This window comes from Amphiura filiformis, chromosome 18, assembly GCF_039555335.1.
Source record: "Amphiura filiformis chromosome 18, Afil_fr2py, whole genome shotgun sequence".
In the NCBI taxonomy this organism is placed as follows: Eukaryota; Metazoa; Echinodermata; class Ophiuroidea; order Amphilepidida; family Amphiuridae; genus Amphiura; species Amphiura filiformis.
Window position 1 is genome coordinate 28,269,613 of NC_092645.1, and position 21,750 is coordinate 28,291,362.

At 38.2% G+C, this 21,750-nt stretch overlaps 1 protein-coding gene across 1 annotated transcript in view; it reads left to right on the forward strand.

Annotated features, from left to right (window-relative positions):
• Nucleotides 1-20,817, forward strand: part of LOC140140090 (E3 ubiquitin-protein ligase rfwd3.S-like) — a 28,302-nt gene extending 7,485 nt beyond the window's left edge. The window contains exons 3-13 of the mRNA XM_072161914.1: nt 286-405; nt 4,796-4,884; nt 8,269-8,553; nt 9,234-9,351; nt 11,513-11,614; nt 12,312-12,472; nt 13,442-13,648; nt 14,957-15,048; nt 15,892-15,983; nt 16,910-17,086; nt 17,931-20,817. Of these exons, the coding sequence (XP_072018015.1) occupies nt 286-405; nt 4,796-4,884; nt 8,269-8,553; nt 9,234-9,351; nt 11,513-11,614; nt 12,312-12,472; nt 13,442-13,648; nt 14,957-15,048; nt 15,892-15,983; nt 16,910-17,086; nt 17,931-18,089 (1,602 nt within the window). The 3' untranslated portion in view covers nt 18,090-20,817. The remainder of the gene's footprint in view (nt 1-285; nt 406-4,795; nt 4,885-8,268; nt 8,554-9,233; nt 9,352-11,512; nt 11,615-12,311; nt 12,473-13,441; nt 13,649-14,956; nt 15,049-15,891; nt 15,984-16,909; nt 17,087-17,930) is intronic.
• Nucleotides 20,818-21,750: the final 933 nt, after the last annotated feature.

Here is a 21,750-nt window from a genome sequence, read left to right on the forward strand (position 1 = left end):
GGTATAAGGTGAAAGCTTGTATTCTCATAATCATAGTGACATTTTAGGCCTGGATTAAATTTTGTTTTAATTGGCGGTACATGTACATGTATGAACAAAAAGCATGGTAGTTTGGCACTGTTCTACTGGCCACTGTGATACTTATTTTACTTCTAGAATCCAAATCGCTTTTAAAGTTGAACTCAATCAGTCAATGGCAGGTAGAAAATCCCATGTGTTATTTGTAACATCTACCTTTATATTTACATTATTACTTCCATGCACTCATTACATTATTCCCCACAGGTGCTGACATTAGAGGCACCGTCTAGGAATGACTCCTTACAAGATTTCAAATCACCTGCCAAGAAGTCAACCAATAAGGGCGATGGAGACAAAGATGAAGGAGGCTCTGATGATGATGCGGTAAGTTGTTAGGCTCCATCAGATAATAGCAACTTTGTTAGTGGTATATCGGATGTTCTCTTGGTTTGGGAGGGGAGGAGATGTGCAAAGAAGTCAGTCAGTAAGGAATAAGGAGACAAAGATGATGGGAGGCTCTGATGATGATGCGGTAAGTTGTTAGGCTCTGTCAGATATAGCGACTTTGTTAGTGGTATATCGGATGTTCTCTTGGTTTGGGAGGGAGGAGACGTGCAAAGAAGTCAGTCAGTAAGGAATAAGGAGACAAAGATGATGGGAGGCTCTGATGATGATGGGGTAAGTTGTTAGGCTCTGTCAGATATAGCGACTTTGTTAGTGGTATATCGGATGTTCTCTTGGTTTGGGAGGGGAGGAGACGTGCAAAGAAGTCAGTCAGTAAGGAATACGGAGACAAAGATGATAGGAGGCTCTGATGATGATGCGGTAAGTTGTTAGGCTCCGTCAGATATAGCGACTTTGTTAGTGGTATATCGGACATGTTCTCTTGGTTTGGGAGGGAGGGGCGTGCAAAGAAGTCAGTCAGTAAGGAATACGGAGACAAAGATGATGGGAGGCTCTGATGATGATGGGGTAAGTTGTTAGGCTCTGTCTGATATAGCGACTTTGTTAGTGGTATATCGGATGTTCTCTTGGTTTGGGAGGAGAAGAGACGTGCAAAGAAGTCAGTCAGTAAGGAATACGGAGACAAAGATGATGGGAGGCTCAGGCTCTGATGATGATGATGCTGATTGGATCCATCATATGATAATTAGAGAATAAACGATTGGAATTTTTATTTTGACCATCCTCTACCGTGTGATAGATGACAGGCAGGTCCAATATTTCGAGTAGTGGATGCCAGCGCAGCCGGTATCCACTACGATAACTATTTTTTAAAGCAAAAATTAAGTTACCATCATAAAAACTCCCCTTTTTCTAAAATGAACGAAACTTGTTTACAACTTCACATCTTTTGTTGCGCGTGTCAGTATTCCGCACTGCGTTTACTCATACAACGCGATACATACGTGCACCTCTATGAGCGAGTCGTCTACAGCCTGATACATGTAGACGACACCCAAAATCATGCAATTGTCCAATCAGATTATGTGTTTACGTAATAGACCACTCCCACTGACTAAGAATGACTTTGTAGTGGTATATCGAATGTCACATCTTCCCCTCGGTGGGGAGGGGGCGGACAAATGGAGTCAGTCAGTAAGGGAGATTGAGGCTGATGATGATGATGATGCAGTTACTGAGTTTTACGATGCGCAAGTGCGTTCACATACCATCGCTCACTTTAAATCGTCTGTCTGAGTGCATTTTAAAAATGCACACCACAATTCCTAAACTTCTTACCGAGCACAATTTGATAGCACACCTGACAGCCCACCTTAAGGGGGTACACCCCTGGCCAATTTTGTGCCTATTTTGGCATTTTCTCAAAAATTATAGCAACTGTTGTCTGTGCTGAAATAAAATTTCCAGTGCAGTAGTTGTAGTCCTTGCCCCTATAATATACATATCTTACCTGTGCGCTATAATTTTTGAGAACAATGCAAAAATGGGCACAAAATTGGGCAGGGGTGTAGTACCCCCTTAACATTTCCAGAAGTGCAATTTGAAGCATGCCTGTTATTTTCAACACTCAACACACCCTGATGCTGTAAGTTGTTTGGCTCCGTCATATGATAGAGACTTCCCCACCCTGCCTGGTGAAGACGTGACATCCGATATACCACAGTGGTATATATCGGATGTCACATATTCCTCTGGGTGGTTTGGGGAGCAAAGTCAATCACTAAGGGAGATGGGAGATAACGAAGGGTGGGTCTGATGATGATGCTGCAAGTTCATTGACAATATAAATCCTAGATTCCGGGATCATGCATAGGTAAAGTGTGCACATAAAGCCTGTGTGTTGATACTCAAGCAGTTGAGGTAAGCACATACATGTACAGCCTGTCTCAAAAAAAATTGTGCAAGTGAAAAGCGCCCTCTGTGACAATTAGAAAATACCGTTGTGACATAATGCTTACATCAACGTCAAGGGCATAGTCTTAGCTCTCAAATGCCGTTTAGTCTGTTCAATTTGCTTGTTTTAATCTTGAGATATGCTTACTTAACAACGAAAGGGTAAAATCACAATTGTGCCACTTTTACTAGGGAAGAGGGCTGTACATGTAAATCAATGATAGCATCAAGTTTATCAAGAGTTCCTTCGTGAAATCAAAAGAATGCATCAATTACACAACAATACATAATTGTTTTTAATGTTTTATCATGGTAAAGGTATAATGGTTCTCTTTTTCCACTTATGACAAATTAAACGATAAATAAATATTTCACATTTTGCTGTAAAATTAAATACATCTGCATATCAATGATTTTACCATGGTATACTTTTCTCATTTGTCATTCAAGACATGTTAAAAGACAAACAAATATTGCACACTTATAGGTTGATGAACTTTGACAAGTTCATGAAATTAGACAAATTAATGAAATTAGACAAAATAATGCATGCAGCGGTTGGTGTTGATGCGTCTAATGCGAAGGGAGTGCATTAGACGCATCAACATCAGCTATCATTGATTTACATGTACCAGCCCTATTCCCTAGTAAAAGTGGCACAATTGTGATTTTACTCTTTCGTTGTTAACTAAACATATCTCGAGATTAAAAAGAGCAAATTGAACAGAACAAACGGTATTTGAGAGCTAAGACTGTGCCCTTGACGTTGATGTAAGCATTATGTCACAAAAGTATTTTCTAATTGCCACAGAGGGCGCTTTTCACTTGCACAATTTTTTTTGAGACAGGCTGTATATAGGAAATGACATGATCCGATCCACTCAAACCAAAGTCAGAAATTTTGACAATTGAAAATCCCCAGTCCCTGGCAATATGCATGGCTGGAAAAATTGGGGAATTTGGGAAGCTCATTCCCAGGAAATGTTGGTGTTTGGAGGGAAATTCTGGTATTTGGAGGGAAATTGTGTCTTTGTTGTTTATAAAAACATGCTATAAATTGTGGGAAATTTAGCTTGCTTCCCGGGAAATTAAAATTTTTTCGAGCCCTGGATGCAATTAAAGCCATATTATAACATTTGCTGAAAAGAACGCCCTCAAAAAAATTTTAAATTCTGGTTTTTACACGATTGTAATGTACTTTAGTAAACAAAGATTCTCTGCAAAAATCAAGACTTTAGGTGCTGTAGTTTTGTCAAAATCTGAGATTTTCAATAAACCGCCGGATTCAGCGTTTTATTATTACGATAGAAATGTTACTCGAACGCAGTATGCGATGTCAACACACCCATTACGTATTGCACGGCGTGCGGGACACACACAGACACGCCACAGGATCGTACCATATTACAACCGCCGGAGTAACATGCATTGGCGCTAGTTGTAAATTCCAATTTTCTTTGCTTTACATCACTTGTTTGGCTCAAAATTAAAAGGGGACATATCTGACAGTAAATGCTAACATTTTATTGAAAATGAATACTAATCTATTTTTAAAGAAATGTTATAATATGGCTTTAAGCCTGCAAGACTAAGTCGCCAATAGTCAAGGTCGCGACTATTTGGCGATAGTCCCAACTACGACTAATGATTGCCAATTGGCGACTATTCCTGAAAGTTCAACAAGCAATATTGAAGTAATGGGTTCTAAAAGAACTTGTGCTACCACCTTGAAAATTTTTGTGAAAGTTAGTTATAACGTCACCTATTACTCCTGTATATATTTTTAAATGTCATATTGTGCTTTTGCTTATACTACAGCTTTAGTGATGTTCGCCATTTGCATTCATTTGTTTTGTATGGTTATGAAGAACCATCATTTTGACAGTAGCACCAATCATAGACTCTGAAAGTATTCAGAGTCTATGCACCAATGCAGTGAATGCACTGCAGCCGGGGCCTGATACCCAGACTGACGTCAGCCTTCTTGGCTTTTGATAGTCGCCAATAGTCGTAGTCGTGACTATTTGGGTGGCAATTATAGTCGACTACTAAATAAGCCTATCGTGCAGCCCTAGATGTAATTATGAACTTTTATGGCCATGCATTTTGAGCTTGCCATACAAAAGAGGTGGTGATGTTGCATATTTCCAAGTCGTATTCCATATACATTTCCTTATGTTTTTTTGCTTCTTATTTTTGGGTATTTCATCATTGCTGACTTTGATCTGATTTGTATCACAAGTCATATAATTAGCAACTTTCTCAGGGCTGTATCAGGGTTAACTTGTGGGGGTCAGTTGTCATGTTGCGAGTATCGAGGGTAGGGGGAATCCCATTATTGAAGCCCGTTATGTTCAGTAGCATATTCAGTATGTGACAATTTAACCTTTGTTAATACCAAACCTATCACCCGCAGGAAACATGCATCATCTGTTATGAGCCATGGACCAACTCAGGAATCCACAGACTTGCCTCCCTCAGATGTGGTCATCTATTTGGACAAAGGTAGGGACACATTGGGCTGTTCCATTTAAAATCCACTACCCCTGTGGAATATTTAGTACAAGAGGGAGTATACAATTTGAATAAAATAGACAATTGGGTAACTTCCATTTGAAATACTCACTCCCAGTGTCCGAAATATGGAGGTTATCTTGAGGATAACTAAAGCATAAATTCTGCTTGTCCTCAATACATTTTGGTTGTCCCCAAAATGTGTCATACTTTTGGAGGTAAAATATAGTGGTTGTCAAGGGGATAAGTACTGTAACAGGAAAACCGGGAGGGGATTATGAGAATATTAAGAGGGCGGTATACCATGATTACGGACGGGCCGGACCTGTGCTGGGGTCACAATGACATGTAAATGAACGGCCTAAATAGTAAAGCAGACGAAACACAAGTTGTAGAATGTTCACAGTTCTCATATTATTATTTCTTTCCATCAATGGATTTCATCAACAGCAATAGCTGTCTACACAAAGTCGTAGTCAAAGCCGTAAGTTAATACAATGTTGTTGTGTGGATATACGTGCTGTAATGAGGGATAGAAGTGACAAGGCATTTATACATAAGCTTACAAAGGAGTGGACAAATGCCTACCTGTTATTTAGGCCTAAAGTTTAACGCAACCTAGCAAGATACAGAAAGTGAGTCTTTAAAAATAGAGGGTGTTATTTTTAACACCAAATTACGAGCACCAGGCCAGCCGACCTCAAGCATTAAATACCTATTCGAAAACATGCATTAAATATCACGCGGCTTATGCCTAGGCTTCTTCATGCCTTAGACACGCGTGCATACAGTATTGAAATAATGATAATTTGGCAAGACTCCATTTGCGTTCATGCGGGTTGTTTATTATTTTAGATGTTCAAATGTTGACACAGGAAGATTTTGATTTATAATAATGAGGGGATGTTATTTAGCTTAAAAAGTACATGGCTCGGTTCTATGACAGAGATATGGTTCACTACAATGGCTGAGGTTAAAGCTTAACCGATGCACGCACACTGCATAGGCCAAACAGTCTATGCTAAGCTTAAACCAAATATTAAAAACCCTGGTTAACCTTTGCTTCATCCGGCAGTATCAGTCATCTTAAATGTGCATTGACACCTTGGAGCAAAGAAGCTCTCATAAATGGGTCGCACGGCTGAAGATACCAGATATTATACAGCAAAGACTCAACCTTTTGCACAGCCATTGTAGTAACCACATCTCCATCAGGAACCTGCAGGAGGCCTATCAGCCTCCATTAGGGTGCATCAGATGCCCCTCATGTCAATGGATTCATCTGTCCCTAGTCTTAAAATGTTCCTATTGTCACAAAACTAACATGTGCCTTTTCGGAGGGCGTCCTGGGGGGCCACCGAGAGCCTAAAGTTACAATGTGTGTTCCTATGTAGTAAAGTTCGTTGACCCCTGTACAATTCCAATTAGAAGCCGATCGAACAATTTAAAGTAGCTGCCATATCAAAACCGTTAGGACTTAGAAGCTCAAATCTTTTGCGCTTATAGTACTGATAATCATCTTGAATCGGTGATAAAATTAATCACCAACAAAATGAGCATGTGTGGAATTGGCACAAGCGCCCTCAATACAAAATTTCAGCGAAATAGGCATTTTGTGGTAATTTTTACCTCAAATTTTACAAATGTTGATGTCCTGGTTGTCATTACACTTTTACAAAGCAGATTTTCTGAACTTTAGATCAATATATAATACATATTAACAACTTTCAGTGTGAAATAAAGTATTATAGCACTTGGTTAAGACTGAAATTATAGATTTTCCCAAGAATATGGACTGTGGGGGCGCTTTTGACAATAAAACACACACGGTCATTTCTTTTGAGATGGATTTTCATCACAAATTCAAAGATGATTATCAGTACGCCTAGGTTCCAAGATTTGAGCTTCTAAATCCAAACGGTTTTGATATGGCAGCTACTTTAAATTGTTCGATCGGCTTCTAATTGGAATTGTACAGGGGTCAACGAACTTTACTACATAGGAACACACATTGTAACTTTAGGCTCTCGGTGGCCCCTCAGGACGACCTCCGAATTAATTCAAACTTGGCACATGTTAGTTTTGTGACAATAGGAACATTTTAAGACTAGGGACAGATGAATCCATTGACATGAGGGGCATCTGATGCACCCTAGCCTCCATATCATCAGCGAGCCGGCTTACAATACATAAAAAGTTACATGTCCAGATTTGATTTAGTCATTAATTAGGCCTAAAATTTAGTACCAAATACCGAATTTGGCATGGGCCACTGCCGGCATGGCAGTGGCTTTTCTAACCCTTTTTACATCTCACCTGCAGATCTTCTGTCTGTTGAAATAGAAATCAACTGTAAATCTAAATAATTGAGCTAAATAAAACTATGTCTCTCACGAATCAAGTCTGCTGTCGGAATGACGCTACTTGTTTTAAAAAGCGGACGTAAAAGTCTGTCTCATTGCTCATGCGCAACTCCTCAGAATTAGCTGATTGGTTTAGCGGCAACTTCTAGCCAGGTTGACTCCGCCCACAATAATATAGAGGGATGATCGTGCCAGGGCAGCGGACATCATTGTAGTTGATTATGCTGAAATTTAAGGCCTACTTGTATTAATTCTCTGATCATGCTGAATTTTAAGGTCTACATTTATATTAAAGAATTATTTAGTTAACCAGCACATTTATACCACACATTATATAGTAATATAATACGCCTACGATAATTTAAATACATTTAACATAATGGCCAAAAGTAGCTTCATTACAGTACATAGCTCAATATGGTTGTCCCCAATGATTTTTGGACAAGAGGATAAGTGCTTATTTCGAACACTGCTCACTCCAGTTGTGAAAGATATAGGTAAAGCTGTAATACAGGGGGAGTATGAGTTTCAAAATGATTAACCCTGACCAATTACATTTGGAAAACATACTCCTCCTGTGGAAGATATTTCTAAAGTCTTGCACAGGGTGCGTGTGATGCAAAGCATCGACCCCTGATGCCACAGATTTACTTTGCACCTCTGAGTAGCTAATGCCCGTCCCTAACACCCATACATACCACAAAATACTATGATAATAACCACCACGCATGAGTGAATCTCACATGATGCGTTGAAGCAATTGCCCTAAGTGCTATATGCTTAGGGAATTGGTGGCCGGGCCAACGCTACCCCTGTGGCTACCAGCCGGTGATCATGTGGTTGGCACCCGATAAGTCCAAGGTTTGAATCCCGGGGTACCAAGGGACTTCTTTGTTCATCTTTTTTGTTTCTTCTTTTAACTTCCTGTACCAAAAGCAGTGTTCAGTGTTAGGGTCAACCAACATTCCAATGTATTATGGAATATATAATATATTAATTGTTCATTTTACAGCTGTATAGAGAAATGGCTCAAAGGACAGGGAGGAAAATGCCCACAGTGTAACTCAAAAGCTAAGAAAGCTGACATTCGAGTCATCTATGCAAAAACCTTGCGTACAATTGATACGACAGACAGAGACAGAGCCCTCAAGGATTTGGAGAAGGAGAAAACGATGAGAAGGAAGATGGAATTGGAAGCAGCTCAGATGAGTTTAAAATACAGAATGGCTATGGAGGAAGTGGATAGAATGAAGGCACAGTTGAGAGTACAACAAGAGAGGGCCAAGACTCAGTCTAGGTAAGATAAGTCTAATAATTATGTATATATTTTCACTAAGGGCTCTTTTTGAAATTCCCTTACACAGGAAGGTGTGCGCCATCCTGCAGCTTTCCTGTGCTAGCCTTCTTTTGTTAAAATCCTGTGTGATTATAACACTGCAATTAGCCACTTAAACGCGCTTTCCTGGGTTGTGCGATGAGCCGTAGTCAGAGTAAATCTTCCCATTTGTCATGGACCACTTCAAAAGGCAGGGTGTATCACTGATGCATATAATCCATCCATTTTATGACCGAGCTTTCCTGAGGCGCGCGCTTAGCGAGGGGAATCCTGCCTTCTTTCTGTGTGAAAACATGGTAGGGTATTTCGATATGAGCCCTAAATGTGTTACCAATTGATGCTGCACGAAGTCACACCCAAAGATAAGTCTTTAGTTGACAGTCCACCGTATTGCTTTTCAGGAAAATGATGAATAATCAAAAAATGGGCTGGGAAATCATATTCATTGAGGGGTGCATGTTTTGTTCATATCGTCAAACAAAACAAAACATATTTCAGTTGCACCTGGGTTATGAGAAAAATATACACTTTACCGGATACCAAAATCTACATTTTGACGGAATTAAATGGGTGTAATGAATGTGATTCGGATCAAGCACCTTTAAAATTTGTAATTTTGTTTTCATCTTTGTGTATTCTAGTTTCACATTTGGCTCCAGCAGTCAACCTAGTACATCATCAAGCAGTGCAAGCGCAAAGGAGAATAAGGGAACCAGCCAAGGGCAATATGTGCTGGATAAACCAATCATGATATCTCAGGTGAGTGCTTCAGTAAATCTGATTCGTCGTCGTATTGTGACGTCAAAATTGATTGTTGACAGGTCAGCTGGTGTTCGCTATCTGTGTTCGGAGCCATGATCAAAAGGATCACAATACAAAGTCAATATGGGTTGCTAACATGTGTGCAAATCAAGCATGAACTAGTAACTAAGGTATGACGTTTTCACTACGACGGTGAATGCCATGCTGCAAAATAAGGATGCTGAAGGGCACCCATTGCCATAGACACTAAATATCGCGCGCTGCAAATCACCATTTTACCCAAATTTGCATTCAAGTTTCAGCACTTCAACTGATTCATTCGGTACGGGTCGTATATTGTAATGAATTAGTCTTAATTCCTAAAAACGAAAGAGAGGTTATTCAATACCCTGTAAGTATTTCATATTGGTATGAATGATCTTTCAGACTTAGATTGTGATTCGACCACTATTACTATAATACTAGAGAGTAATTCGACCACTCGCCTAGCATCATGCTAGTGATCGATTGACCACTCACCTTTAAAATCTAGACGGCAAAGCCTGGATTAAGCATCTTGGACCCCAAAGCTCAAGTTAGTGTCAACCCAGAATCACTGAAGTTCCAAACTGTATAAACAATGCAATGGTTTTATATAGACTGGCCCCCAGTCTCGGTTCAGTTTCATCTCTGGATAATGTAACAATAAATAATTACATAATGCCCTATGTAAAAAATGCCAAAGTCCTGTAACCCCCCCCCCTTATTTTCTTCAATTCCAAAAACCCATTCCTCTTCATCCACAAATCGACGCCACTGATTACACACACAGTCAACCATGCAGCAATATTGACTTGTATTATAATTGAACGCGAAAGTCCATTGAGCGCTGATTCCTCAACTGGTCCAATCTGTTAGAGATCTCCCTTCCAAATAATCGTTCAACGAAGCACGGTGATTCCGATGTCAATTACGAAAGCCCCGCCCCAGTTTCAATTCAAATATGGTAGCACAAAGCTATGTCGCGTGATGCGACGTAAGATCGGATGGGACACTTGTCAACAACTGAGAGGTAGTGAGCCCAAGCTGGCACGCGTCTGATAGACCCATGGTACGCGCAATAATAAAAGGCAACCACCCGACTCGGACTTAGGCCTATTGTCCATATTGCGTATATTATCGCGTGCGGTTTGCAAATGTTTGCACATTATTTAGCTGGGGAAGACTCTTCAAATATCCCAGCGCTGCCAAGCTGCGTTGATTGGTCGGATACAATATCGTTGTTTTAGTCGCTTACACAAACGTTAATGTAGTGAAGACATGGACGTGGTATAGACGAATCCAAATACACACATTCCTACACCTGACTAGCAGCCTTTAGTTGGGTAGCCGTCGGCTTCAATGCACTTAAAATGTGAAATGATTCGGCCTTGGCGGAAATTTTAAACTGCATTTCATCACCCATTTTACACCTTCCGAGAAAACACAGGTAGACAAAAGAATAATACAGTACAGTTCCCTTCGACAAAACACACAGCATGGTCTATTCGTTGTTGAAGTGACATAATAATCGGATTAACTATACGCGGTATCTATGCATTGATGTACTTGCGAACAAAAGGACTATGTATATGAATAGATGCGACGGGATTATCTCCATTATATATATTATTAGCTATTATTCTATTAACCCTCCTCGTCCTTGCATCTTCTCTAGGTGTTAGGCGGCTTTTATTTGCACAATTGGACGCTCAAAACACCAGGTTGGTGCTAGCGGCTACCCAAAGATGTCCGACCAAATCCTAACCATGACTTGGCTACTTGGATTCATCTATATAGAAAGATTGCGTGACCCCAAATCTGTAAAAGGGAACTCCCACAAAATGCTGGGAACTGGAAGGCAAATATTGCTTACAGACTGGGAGGGTCCATGTATTGGGTTGATTTTTAATGCTATGTAATCTACATTACCAGTCGTTCTCCATGGACCCGAGGGAGGGTCTATGGTTTATACAGTTTGGAACTTCAGTAACTCAAAACCCTATTTATTAACGAGTTACTATAACCTGAGGCTAATTTAAGGCACTGTGTTTGTGTAGGGCGGTAGAAGTGCTTGTATGATACTACTTCTGATGAGCTCTGACTTGATTCTTATTTTAAACTCTTGTTTTTGATACAGAATGGTGGTTGCCGTGTGATGTCCTTTGATGGAGCCAATTATAGTCTGATTGTATCTATGCCATCACCAAACCAACTCTTTCCTGGGTTTGGAGTTAAAAAGGTAGGACATGCTATAATCTGTCGGTCGGCATGACATCACTTGCGATAAATCGCTTCTTCCCAACCCATTGGTTGCTTTTGCCTAGCTTTGGCTGTTCCATTTCGCCCCCTCGGAAATGAAGGGGACACTTACCGTTGCACTCAATGGGGGGAATCACAAATCATGCCATAAAATAAATACCTCTTTATGAAACAATTCCATAAGTTCTTATCAGGGAAATCAACTTTAAATAATTACCAAAGACTAGGCAAATTGGTATTTTCTGTGCTGAGAAAATTGACTTGAACTAAAAGGCTCTTTACAAACCAATAGGGATTTCGCGAAGGTGTCCCCTTTGACAGACGTGAGAAGTGGATAAGTGCAATACATAGAACAAACCCGACCGAGAGAATGTGACTATATATTGTTCATGTAAAACTATACCACACTCATCCTGTGGAAGATTCTGGGAGTATGAATTTCAAATGGAATGAACACATTAGGCATTTCCATTTGAAATTCACCCTCACTCTGTGGAAAATTCAGGTTGAATCTTTCTCAGAGGGTGCATGACATTCAAATAGACCTGCCTAATATGTTCATTCTATTCAAAATTGCTACTCCCCTTGTGGAAGATATTTCCAAAATCTTCCACAGGGGTAATATGAATTTTAAATGGAATAGCATATTTTGATCATGCTGGCCGTTCATTTTACAGGTCAGTGCAATGGATCTTCGCAGTGCTCAGTACGTTCCCATCCACAGCAAGATGATTCGTGACGTCACTTTTAATGGTCGACACGACGGACTGATGCTTACGGCTTCAGTAGACAAGACTATCAAAATCACAAGTTTAACAAGTAACACAGTTGTACAGACGTAAGTAAATATGATTTAAAGTGTGCATATTATAAAGCTTGAATCTTGTGTATATATAATATATATGTGACATGATAAGGGGAATGAGTAGGATGTCGGTAATACTGTTTCTGAGATATTGGCATTGTTTTATAAATGTAGCATTTGTAAACTGCCAGAAAATGATGTAAAAAAACTTCAAATTGAAAATTGCCGACATGTGGCTCATTCCCCTTGATCATGCCACATATACAGTCAGCGTTATAAATAAGTCCTAACAGTTTGTAAACCATGGCTCTATATAGCCAAAGGGAGGGTCTATTTCAAAAATCAAGGTGACAATATAATGAGATAGCAGTGACAGCAATAATGTAGAAATAACCAAGTCAACCTATTGGCACGCTAGTCATAAAATCATATGACAGCCTCGTTGTGAGCGCCATGCTGGTTCTATGCAGCTTTCACTGCCATGGATAGGTATGATCATTAAAAAAAATGATATTTCACATTGAACTTGTTTTGTTTAGAAAGGTGATTATTTAACTTAAAAAATGAGGGTCAACCATATCTGAAGGACAAAAATTAGCGAAGTTATGAGCAAATGTATTTTTTCCAAATTCTGTGACCATCATTGACGGTACCTTAGGGCCTACAGTGAATTACTGTACAAAACAGCAAGTACATGCAACATTTTTCAGCACCGCGATCCATTTTACAGAAAAGCTATTTTGAAAAAAAATTATTATCACTGTTTGATAACTTCTGTATCAGGGTATACCAATTGACACTTTTTGACTTTCTACGTAAAGTTTCTGGTGTCCAATTTTCAAATTGTTGTATTTTCCTATGGGGATTACACTCTGTGATCACAAGTAGGAGTTGAATGAGGCCCTTTATAATAAGCAATGTGGGCATACCTACCATGTATATCGCTTGACAGAATCATTGTAAATTAATAATGTAAAACAAATATGTCATTTTTGATTTCAGCTACCAAACAGAAGTCCCTGCATGGTGCTGCACCTGGAATACAGATGATGTCAACTACATCTATGCAGGCCTACAGAATGGGACCATACGTATTATCTATGATACGAGGCAGACAGCAATGGAATTAGAAACCCTTAACAAGGATGGATCAAGATGTCCCATTGTGTCACTTAATTATGTACCTGCTGCTCCAGGAACATCATTCTGGTAAGATGCGTATTTATGTTTTATTGTGTACATTATGTGGACAGTGCCTTAAAAAAATCAAAGCAGAAAGACCCATGAAAAAAGCAAAACCACTGGGCATAATACCGTAAATCCCGTCTACAAGCATATAGAGTGCTTCTGATGAAAGCTACATTAATCCAGGCGCCATTATGGAGTTTGAGCAAATAAATTATGGATTCAAACATATACAAACAAGTATTATTTTAAGACCCATCTATTGTATTGGTATATTTACGCTTACTTCAAATTAATTTAGCTTTCATAAAAAACACCATATATGCTTGTAGACGGGGTTTTACGGTATATGTGATCAGCTCCAACAAAACAAAAGCTATGATAATCCCTATTCAATCCTGTGTAAAGCAGGAAACTAATTGGCCCATTACTCAGAATAGCATTTTGGCAAAAATATCAAGGTATCATTTGCAAAATTATCCATATCTTGAAAAGTATTGATGTTATTTCTAAAATTTTGGTATCATTTTAAAGCTTATTGTGCAGTGCTTTAATTTTTATTCAAATCATGAAATGTCAAAAATGCAACTTGTTCCTGATTTTGTCAGAGCGGGTCACATATATATTTGTCATCCTATTCTTTCACCTGTATCACCTGTTTTAACCAGCGATAGCACAATAGCACCAAGCCCTATTGTACAATTCGAGGGTTGACAAACAGAAGGCCTTAACTCACTTTTGGCCATTTTGATATTTTGGTACCAAAATAATCTGTAATACCCACAGATTCTTAAAATCATAACCCTTAACTCAATTCAACTTCCCATTGCATATATAGCACAATAATACTGGGTCACATCCCAATGCAAAATATTATTTTTACTCATTTTTCTCAAAAAGGCACTTTTTGAGTTCTGTTTGTCAACCCTGTTTGTCAACCCTCGAATTGACTGTTTAAAACCGATGAAAGATTAGGATGACGAATATGACCAGTGATTTTTTTCCACTGGTATTTCTGCTTTGTCCACGTCATAATGTGCCATTTTTCTTTTCTTTAATTGGACTAGAAGTGTTGTTATCAGGGATGTAAGTTTCCAGCATTAATCTGGAATTCCGGATTTTTTTTTCATATTTTCTGCACTTTTATTTATTTTCAGCCTGTTTGGGTCTTTATAGCCCAAATTCACACGCTTTTTTCTAATTTTTCAGGTTTTGTTCTTCAGACCTACTTACATCCCTGTGTTATATACATACAAAGATTGTATTTTAAGCCTTTTGCAACTAAATCTGTCAGTTCAATTAAACCTCACTTGCATCTTTGGTTATTTACAGCTCATCAGGTTTGTTGTCAGGCACTCTTGAAGGCACTACATTCTGGGAAAAGATGGCTGCTGCAGAGTACAGACCACAGAAACAACTTGATGGTAATGACTGGGGTTTCTTAATAAGTTATCACATATCAGGGTTCCCAAAGACTTGAAAGTTACAGAATTTTGAAAAATATGAAACGTCATGAAGTTTGATACTACTCACGGAAATTCTCTAACAGGTTAAAAGTTGTGGTACTATAAAGCTATTGAATTCATTTTAAAGAGAAATTCAGGAGTGATTGCCAAATAGGGTGCAACTCTACTGGTCTTATTACAAGACTGCCCTACCCCAACCCTAACCTTAAACTCCATAAACGAGGACTGGACCGGACCTTATTCGGTAATTGTACCAAAATTCAGAATGCAAAAGTTGTAAAAAATAAGTGCAAAGGAAAGGAAAGAAAATGAAAAAATCCATTGTTTTTTAAAATTTTAAAATCAATGGGGAAGTAATCAGAAGCTGACTTCAAGTATGTTGTCATTGGGCTATTTCAGTTAATCCATGGAATAAATGGTATTAATCTCCCACATGGGGTGTAGATTTCAAATGGAGTCGCCCATTCAGGCCAGAAAACCCATTTGAAATTTGCACTCCCTGTGTGGGAGATTAAGGTCACATCTTCCAGGGGGTGTATGAATTTCAATTGGAATGAAAATTAATGAAAATTTAAAAAAAAAGTCTGTAGGAACAGTTACATATAGATTTAGTTTTAAGAAGTTCCTATCAAGTTTCAATTTTGGATTTGGAGAATAGACTCATAATAATCTTTAAAATCACATAATGATTCAACAATAAAAACTTGTTATGATAGGCTCATTTAAATGCAAAATATCTTTCTATTGTCAAGATTTGAACAATGAAGAATCCCATCCTCAATCATGTAATTTCTCTTACAGGCAATTGCACCTGTCTCAATTTTGACGTATCTACCAGGCATTGTCTAGCATCCTTCAGACCCAATAAAGCACATCCTGCTACAAGACATGTGGTAAGTCAAACAAACACACAACACAAAAAGAAACTCTGCACGTATGTAATCCATCGTAAATCAAAACCTGCATATGTTATGACAATTTGATTGACACAGTCGTGTGCAGCATCTTGTTAGCTCTGATTTGATACCACATTTGCTATCAAAACCTTTTAAATTAACAACGATCGATTGATACCAGTGTTTGAAATTGTGTGCATTTTCAAAAGTTGCAAATCAAAATGACCACACAGTTGGAATTCTATTCATGGCCAAGCTTGCTTGCCTGCAAACAGTGCAAGCAAGGTCTATTAATATATGACTTGTTTTGTGCATACAGTAGACCATAGTATAATTGCTGAAATTGCAACTTTACTTCAATTTTACCAGTGATTATTGTGTTATATGCAGCTTCCTTTGTGCATAATAAAATGCACGATCAGACAATACGCATAAGTCAAAACATAATAATGAGCCACTCTGCACAAGAATTTTTCTAAGTTAGAATTTCTGCATTATTTACACAGATGTGTGAGCTCTTTGTCTGAAGTTAGTAATTATCTCAATAGATTAGGGTTAGATTTATGGTTAGGATTAGGGATTGGATTATGATTATGGTTAGGATGGTGGCAGCTTAAACAGATTGGAAGGTTCCGTGCCTGAGCCTTCTGAGCATGCTCAGAATTCAGCTGACACTGGCAGACTGTTCAGACTTGGCGACATTGGTCATCCGAGCATACAACTTCCTTTTGCATACATGTATGCTCACGCTATTTGCACTATTTTGGGGTTCGCTAATGCACCCATCACTTGTCGGTGATCCTCGTGGGCAACATGCCTTCCTTTCGCGGTATGGGTAGCAATGGTAATAAAGTTGCCCCCACTTTCATGTTGGATGCACACATTTTGTTATGCCTTCACCGAATTCTGCATTATTTACACAGATGTGTGAGCTCAAATCCAACCAGCTAGGAGGTGAAGGTGCACTAGTCACATGCAATGCTGTACAGACTCTGTATGGTGGTACTACAATGAAGTTATTAACCAAATCGGCTCTCTATAATGGCCCAGGAGGAAATGGACAACTCCTAGTGGCCGCTGGAGATGAGGCTAGCTGTTCGGTAAGTTGCAATAATGGTAGACTGCTTTGCATTCCCTTTTGGATAAACAATTCATACCATTCCATGCATAAAACACAACACATCCCCAGACCCCAGTGACCATTCTGCCCAGAGGAAAAGCTGGAACCACCTTTTTGTGATGTCAAAATTCCCGCAATTTTATTTATTTTCAGCTCATTTTCAGGCGTTTTATCCAATTGTACGGGCTTTTTCAATGAATGTGTAGTTTATGCTCTATTTGGCATATATGACCATGTGATCCACCTTATCTTATCACATAGGCTCAACCTCTTTCAGTTCCAATCTGAGATGAATGTTAATGAAGTAAAAATCAAAGTGGGTGGTAATTCTTAACCAATAACAGATAGGCAAGCATACATGTTTATCTTTAAATGCATTATGCACATGCATAAAACCCAACCCATGTGGTCCAGCTGGGTCAACATAAACCACAGGGTCTGTGCATATACAACCAAGGCTGCATTTTTAATGAGATAGCATCATAACCAGTATTAATAGAGTGCATCGTCCATTGTATATTCCAAATAAAGTAGACCATTTTTTCATGGGTAGCTAGCTGTTGGTTTGGTGGCCTTTCCATGGTCAGATGGATGATTAAAATGGTCTACTAAAATGGACTACAATAATGGTAGCTAAGGCAAAAACAAACAAACAAAAGAACAAAATCAAATGTTTTAATGCTGCTGCGCACTTTGCAGGGGTTTTTTTTGTTTATAAAAATGCTGGTAATTTTCCTCCTATTTTTTGGTCTGTATGTGGCCTCTCACACCCCGGGTTTATAAACTTGTACTGACAAAATTGTGTTCTTTGTTTTCTTTCGCAGGCTTTTGTATGGGATGCAAACACTGGAATCAAAACACAGAAGTTGTCAGTGAATGCAGCGGTCCTTGATGTGTGCCCATTTACATTTAATAGACATCACTACTTGGCTTGTCTTACTGAAAAACAGGTGAAATTATACAGATGGCAAGGCCAAGCTTAACTCTCTCCATGCAGGTGTCGACTGCAGATGACAAGTGTCAAATTTTGTTTTAAAAATTCCAAAATTTCAGATATGTAAATTTTCATGACCATATTTGGAATCAGCATGAAAAATGCATTAAAATGAGTACAAACAAGCCTAGTATTGGTTCAGTGGTTTTTATGGAGAAAATATCTCAAAACCTAGGCTTTTTATGTTGAAGCCTATTGTCATCATGTAGAGTATTAATAAAGGAGGCAGTATGTGGTGTGATCAAGCACCGCAAAATCAGTTGGTCATGTATTCAATATCAGTTTGGATTGGATTGTAACGAGCATTTGTAAAACTACATTTTGCAGAAAACCCCATTGAAATTGGACAACTTGTTCAAAAGATATGAACAGTTAAAGAGTTTCCAAAACAACAGGAAACAAAAGGAAGTATTTCCTTTGTTTTGGCATATCTTAAAATCAAGATTTCCGATTTTAACTGATTTGGCTTGATCACATCACATTATGTTGTATGCTATTGAGTCCTGGCCTGTACGCAGGGTTTATGGTGGTGTGGGACTTCCTAAAAATATATTCCATTTAAAATCCACACTACCCCTGTGGATGATTTTGGAAATATCTTCCACAGGGGGAGTATGAATTTCAAATAGAATGAACACATTAGTAATTTCCATTTAAAAGTCGCCCTCCCTCTGTGGAAGATTCAGGTTGAATCTTTCTCAGAGGGTGTATGAAATTCAAATAGAGCTGCCTGATATGTTCATTCTATTTAAAATTCATACTCCCCCTGTGGAAGATATTTCAACATCGTCCACAGGGGTAGTGTGGATTTTAAATGGACTAGCCCATTGCATCTTAAAGGCTTGGTAATATACACTCTAAATTTCAAGGTTTTAAAATAAATCTTAAGGGACTGTGATTTTTCCAATCATGTATCTTGAAATTGGTTGGTCCCTAATTACAATCCTAAGGATTTATTTTAAAATCCTTGTAATTTAGAGTGTTTAAAGCTTCTCACAAGAACGTAAGACTATTTAATAGTGATTATTTCTAAAACATGAATATGAGAGTTGAAGGTACCACAAGACTTTTCCAGTAAATTTAAAATGATGACTACAGACACAGATGTGCCTAGGAAATGTCATATCCAAAATGTTTTTCTACTTTAAGTTTTGAATAAGAAGAGATCCTTATTTGGATATAAGTGGAACAATTGAAATGTTTAGAAAAGAAAGTTTTGACTTGAACACTGCCTTTTTTTCAGAAGATGTTGCTTGTGCGCTATGATAATTCTCTGTCTATAGATGGCATAGTCCTGTACGTATGATCTTGTAGGAAATCTTGAATGATGTTGTAAGACAGGCCTGGAAAAAACAGGCAAATTGGCAATCTCCTTGTCGGGAAATTTGGTCATTTGGAGGAAATTTGTTACGATGTTGCTCTGTCTCCTTAGGCACAAGTCATAATTAAATGGACTATGATATCTTTAGACAGAATTATCCTGGTGAATTAGTAAAGCGCCACAATCTGCTGAAGACGCTAGTTGATCAAGCGAAAAACATTTCAGGTGAGGGAAAAAAGTGCAGTATTAAGGGTTTGGTCACCCACCTTTGCACAGTATTTTTATGGGACCTGAGAGCACATCAGACACAATTGCATTCTGAATATGAGGAATGTCCTGATGATATTAAATAATTTTTATTTTTATTTATTTTTTTTGGAATTTGTGATATAATACAAATTTTATGGCAAATTATTAAAAATTGAAATTTTTGACATCTATAAACAGTCATCAAAGTAAACTTAAATTTGTAAACATTAATTTGATGACTGTTAAATGTCAAAAATTGTCCATTTTTAATCATTTCCCGTCAAATTTGTATTATATCGTGATTAAAAAAAAAATCAAAATTATTTGATATCATCAGGACATTACTCGTATTCAGAATGCAATTTGGTGTCTGATGTACTCTCAGGTCCCACATAAACACTGTTCAAAGATGGGTAACCGAGCCAGTATGTCAAAACTTATTTTATTTAGACCAAGTAAAATAAATAACATGTATATTGTCTCCGCCCACACCGATTTTTGTAGATTTTCAAATATTTTTGTTATTTTTCTTCTTTGCTCCCTTACTTTGTTTCTAAAATTGATGTAATGAAAAGACATGTTCAGAAGTTCTTGGTTATCATTTATATAAACACATTGTAAACACTCTCTTCAAGATAGGGGTATATTTATAGGGCTTTGGGGAAATAACAAAAATATTAGGGGTCTCCCCGTTTTTATGCTGTGTTGACAAACATGTTGTAAATGCAATTTTACACAGAAATGAATGGTAAAAAAATAACAAATAATAAGGGCCTCCCTCACTGATTTTTGCGAAGTCCGGATGATATGCATGTTATTTGTTTTACTTGGCCTAATCACATATGTGACCATCCACCACGAAGTGGTAGTAAAGTCGGCTCTAGATCATTTTCTGTTTATTGCAGATTTTGAAAGAATTCACTGTCAGCTTCAAAATGACACCTCAACCAGCTTCATCGGACGTCTGGAAGTGAAGTTATAGTTCATCAAAGATCAAATTCCTAGTATATTCAACATAGAAATCCAATTACTGTTTTTGATTGTATCTCAAAATGGAAAATTCCGACTTTACGACCAGTTTGTGGTGGATGGGCACATATATGAACATCCATTCCTATACACCTATCCGACTTCGCCATTACTGCGGTGTCCCGATGTAAAACTCACGGTGTCCCGAGGTCGGGGTTCCATCCATTATTTATTGTGTGCTATACAGAATTGTACCCGGAATTGTACACAACAGTGATATTCAATACACAATCATGAGTATTGAATTACTAATTAAATCTCCGCTCTGGTACATCTGTGTTGCCGTCAATAGAGGGCCAAATACAGTAAACGCTTCTTCGGATTGGTGTATATGCACCTTTGTTTCACGGAATTTCCATTTATTTACAAGATGTACTAATAATGAAGTACTTTGACCCATTGGGCTATTCCAGTTGAAGTCCAAACACCCCCTATTCAAGACATGAAATTAATCTTCCACACAGGGGGTATGAATTTCAAATGGAGTTACCTAAATGGGTGACTCTATTTGAAAACTACATATACACCCCTGTGTGGGAGATTAAGGTCATATTTTCCAGGGGGGGTTGGATTTCAACTGGACTAGCTTATAATGATGGAGATTTATATTATACAAATGTTTATGCAAACAAGTATTATGTAGGTAAATTATGTAAATAGGTCTTGTAATTACTTACATTGTTGTAATTGTACATTGTGATAATAAAAGAGAATATTTTGATAGACAATTTAACATGAGTTTGATAACTACATCCTTTCCTTTTCGTTTTTTGCCGTATCTTCACTGGGCGGGAAAAAACCTTATAATATGTACTTTTTGCCCTTGAACATGGATGAAGCAAACCATTCAATATAAGGTGTACAAGGCTTTATGCATTTTCAAGGGCCAAAAGTAAATATGAGGTGTTTCTTGCATGTACTTTTGGCCCTTGAACATGGATGAAGCAACCTCTTCAATATAAAGTCTACACATTAGGGTGGGCCAAAAAACACTTTTTTTCTCGGATCGACTTGGAACTCTCGGAGAATTTTACTGGGGTACATACTAGTA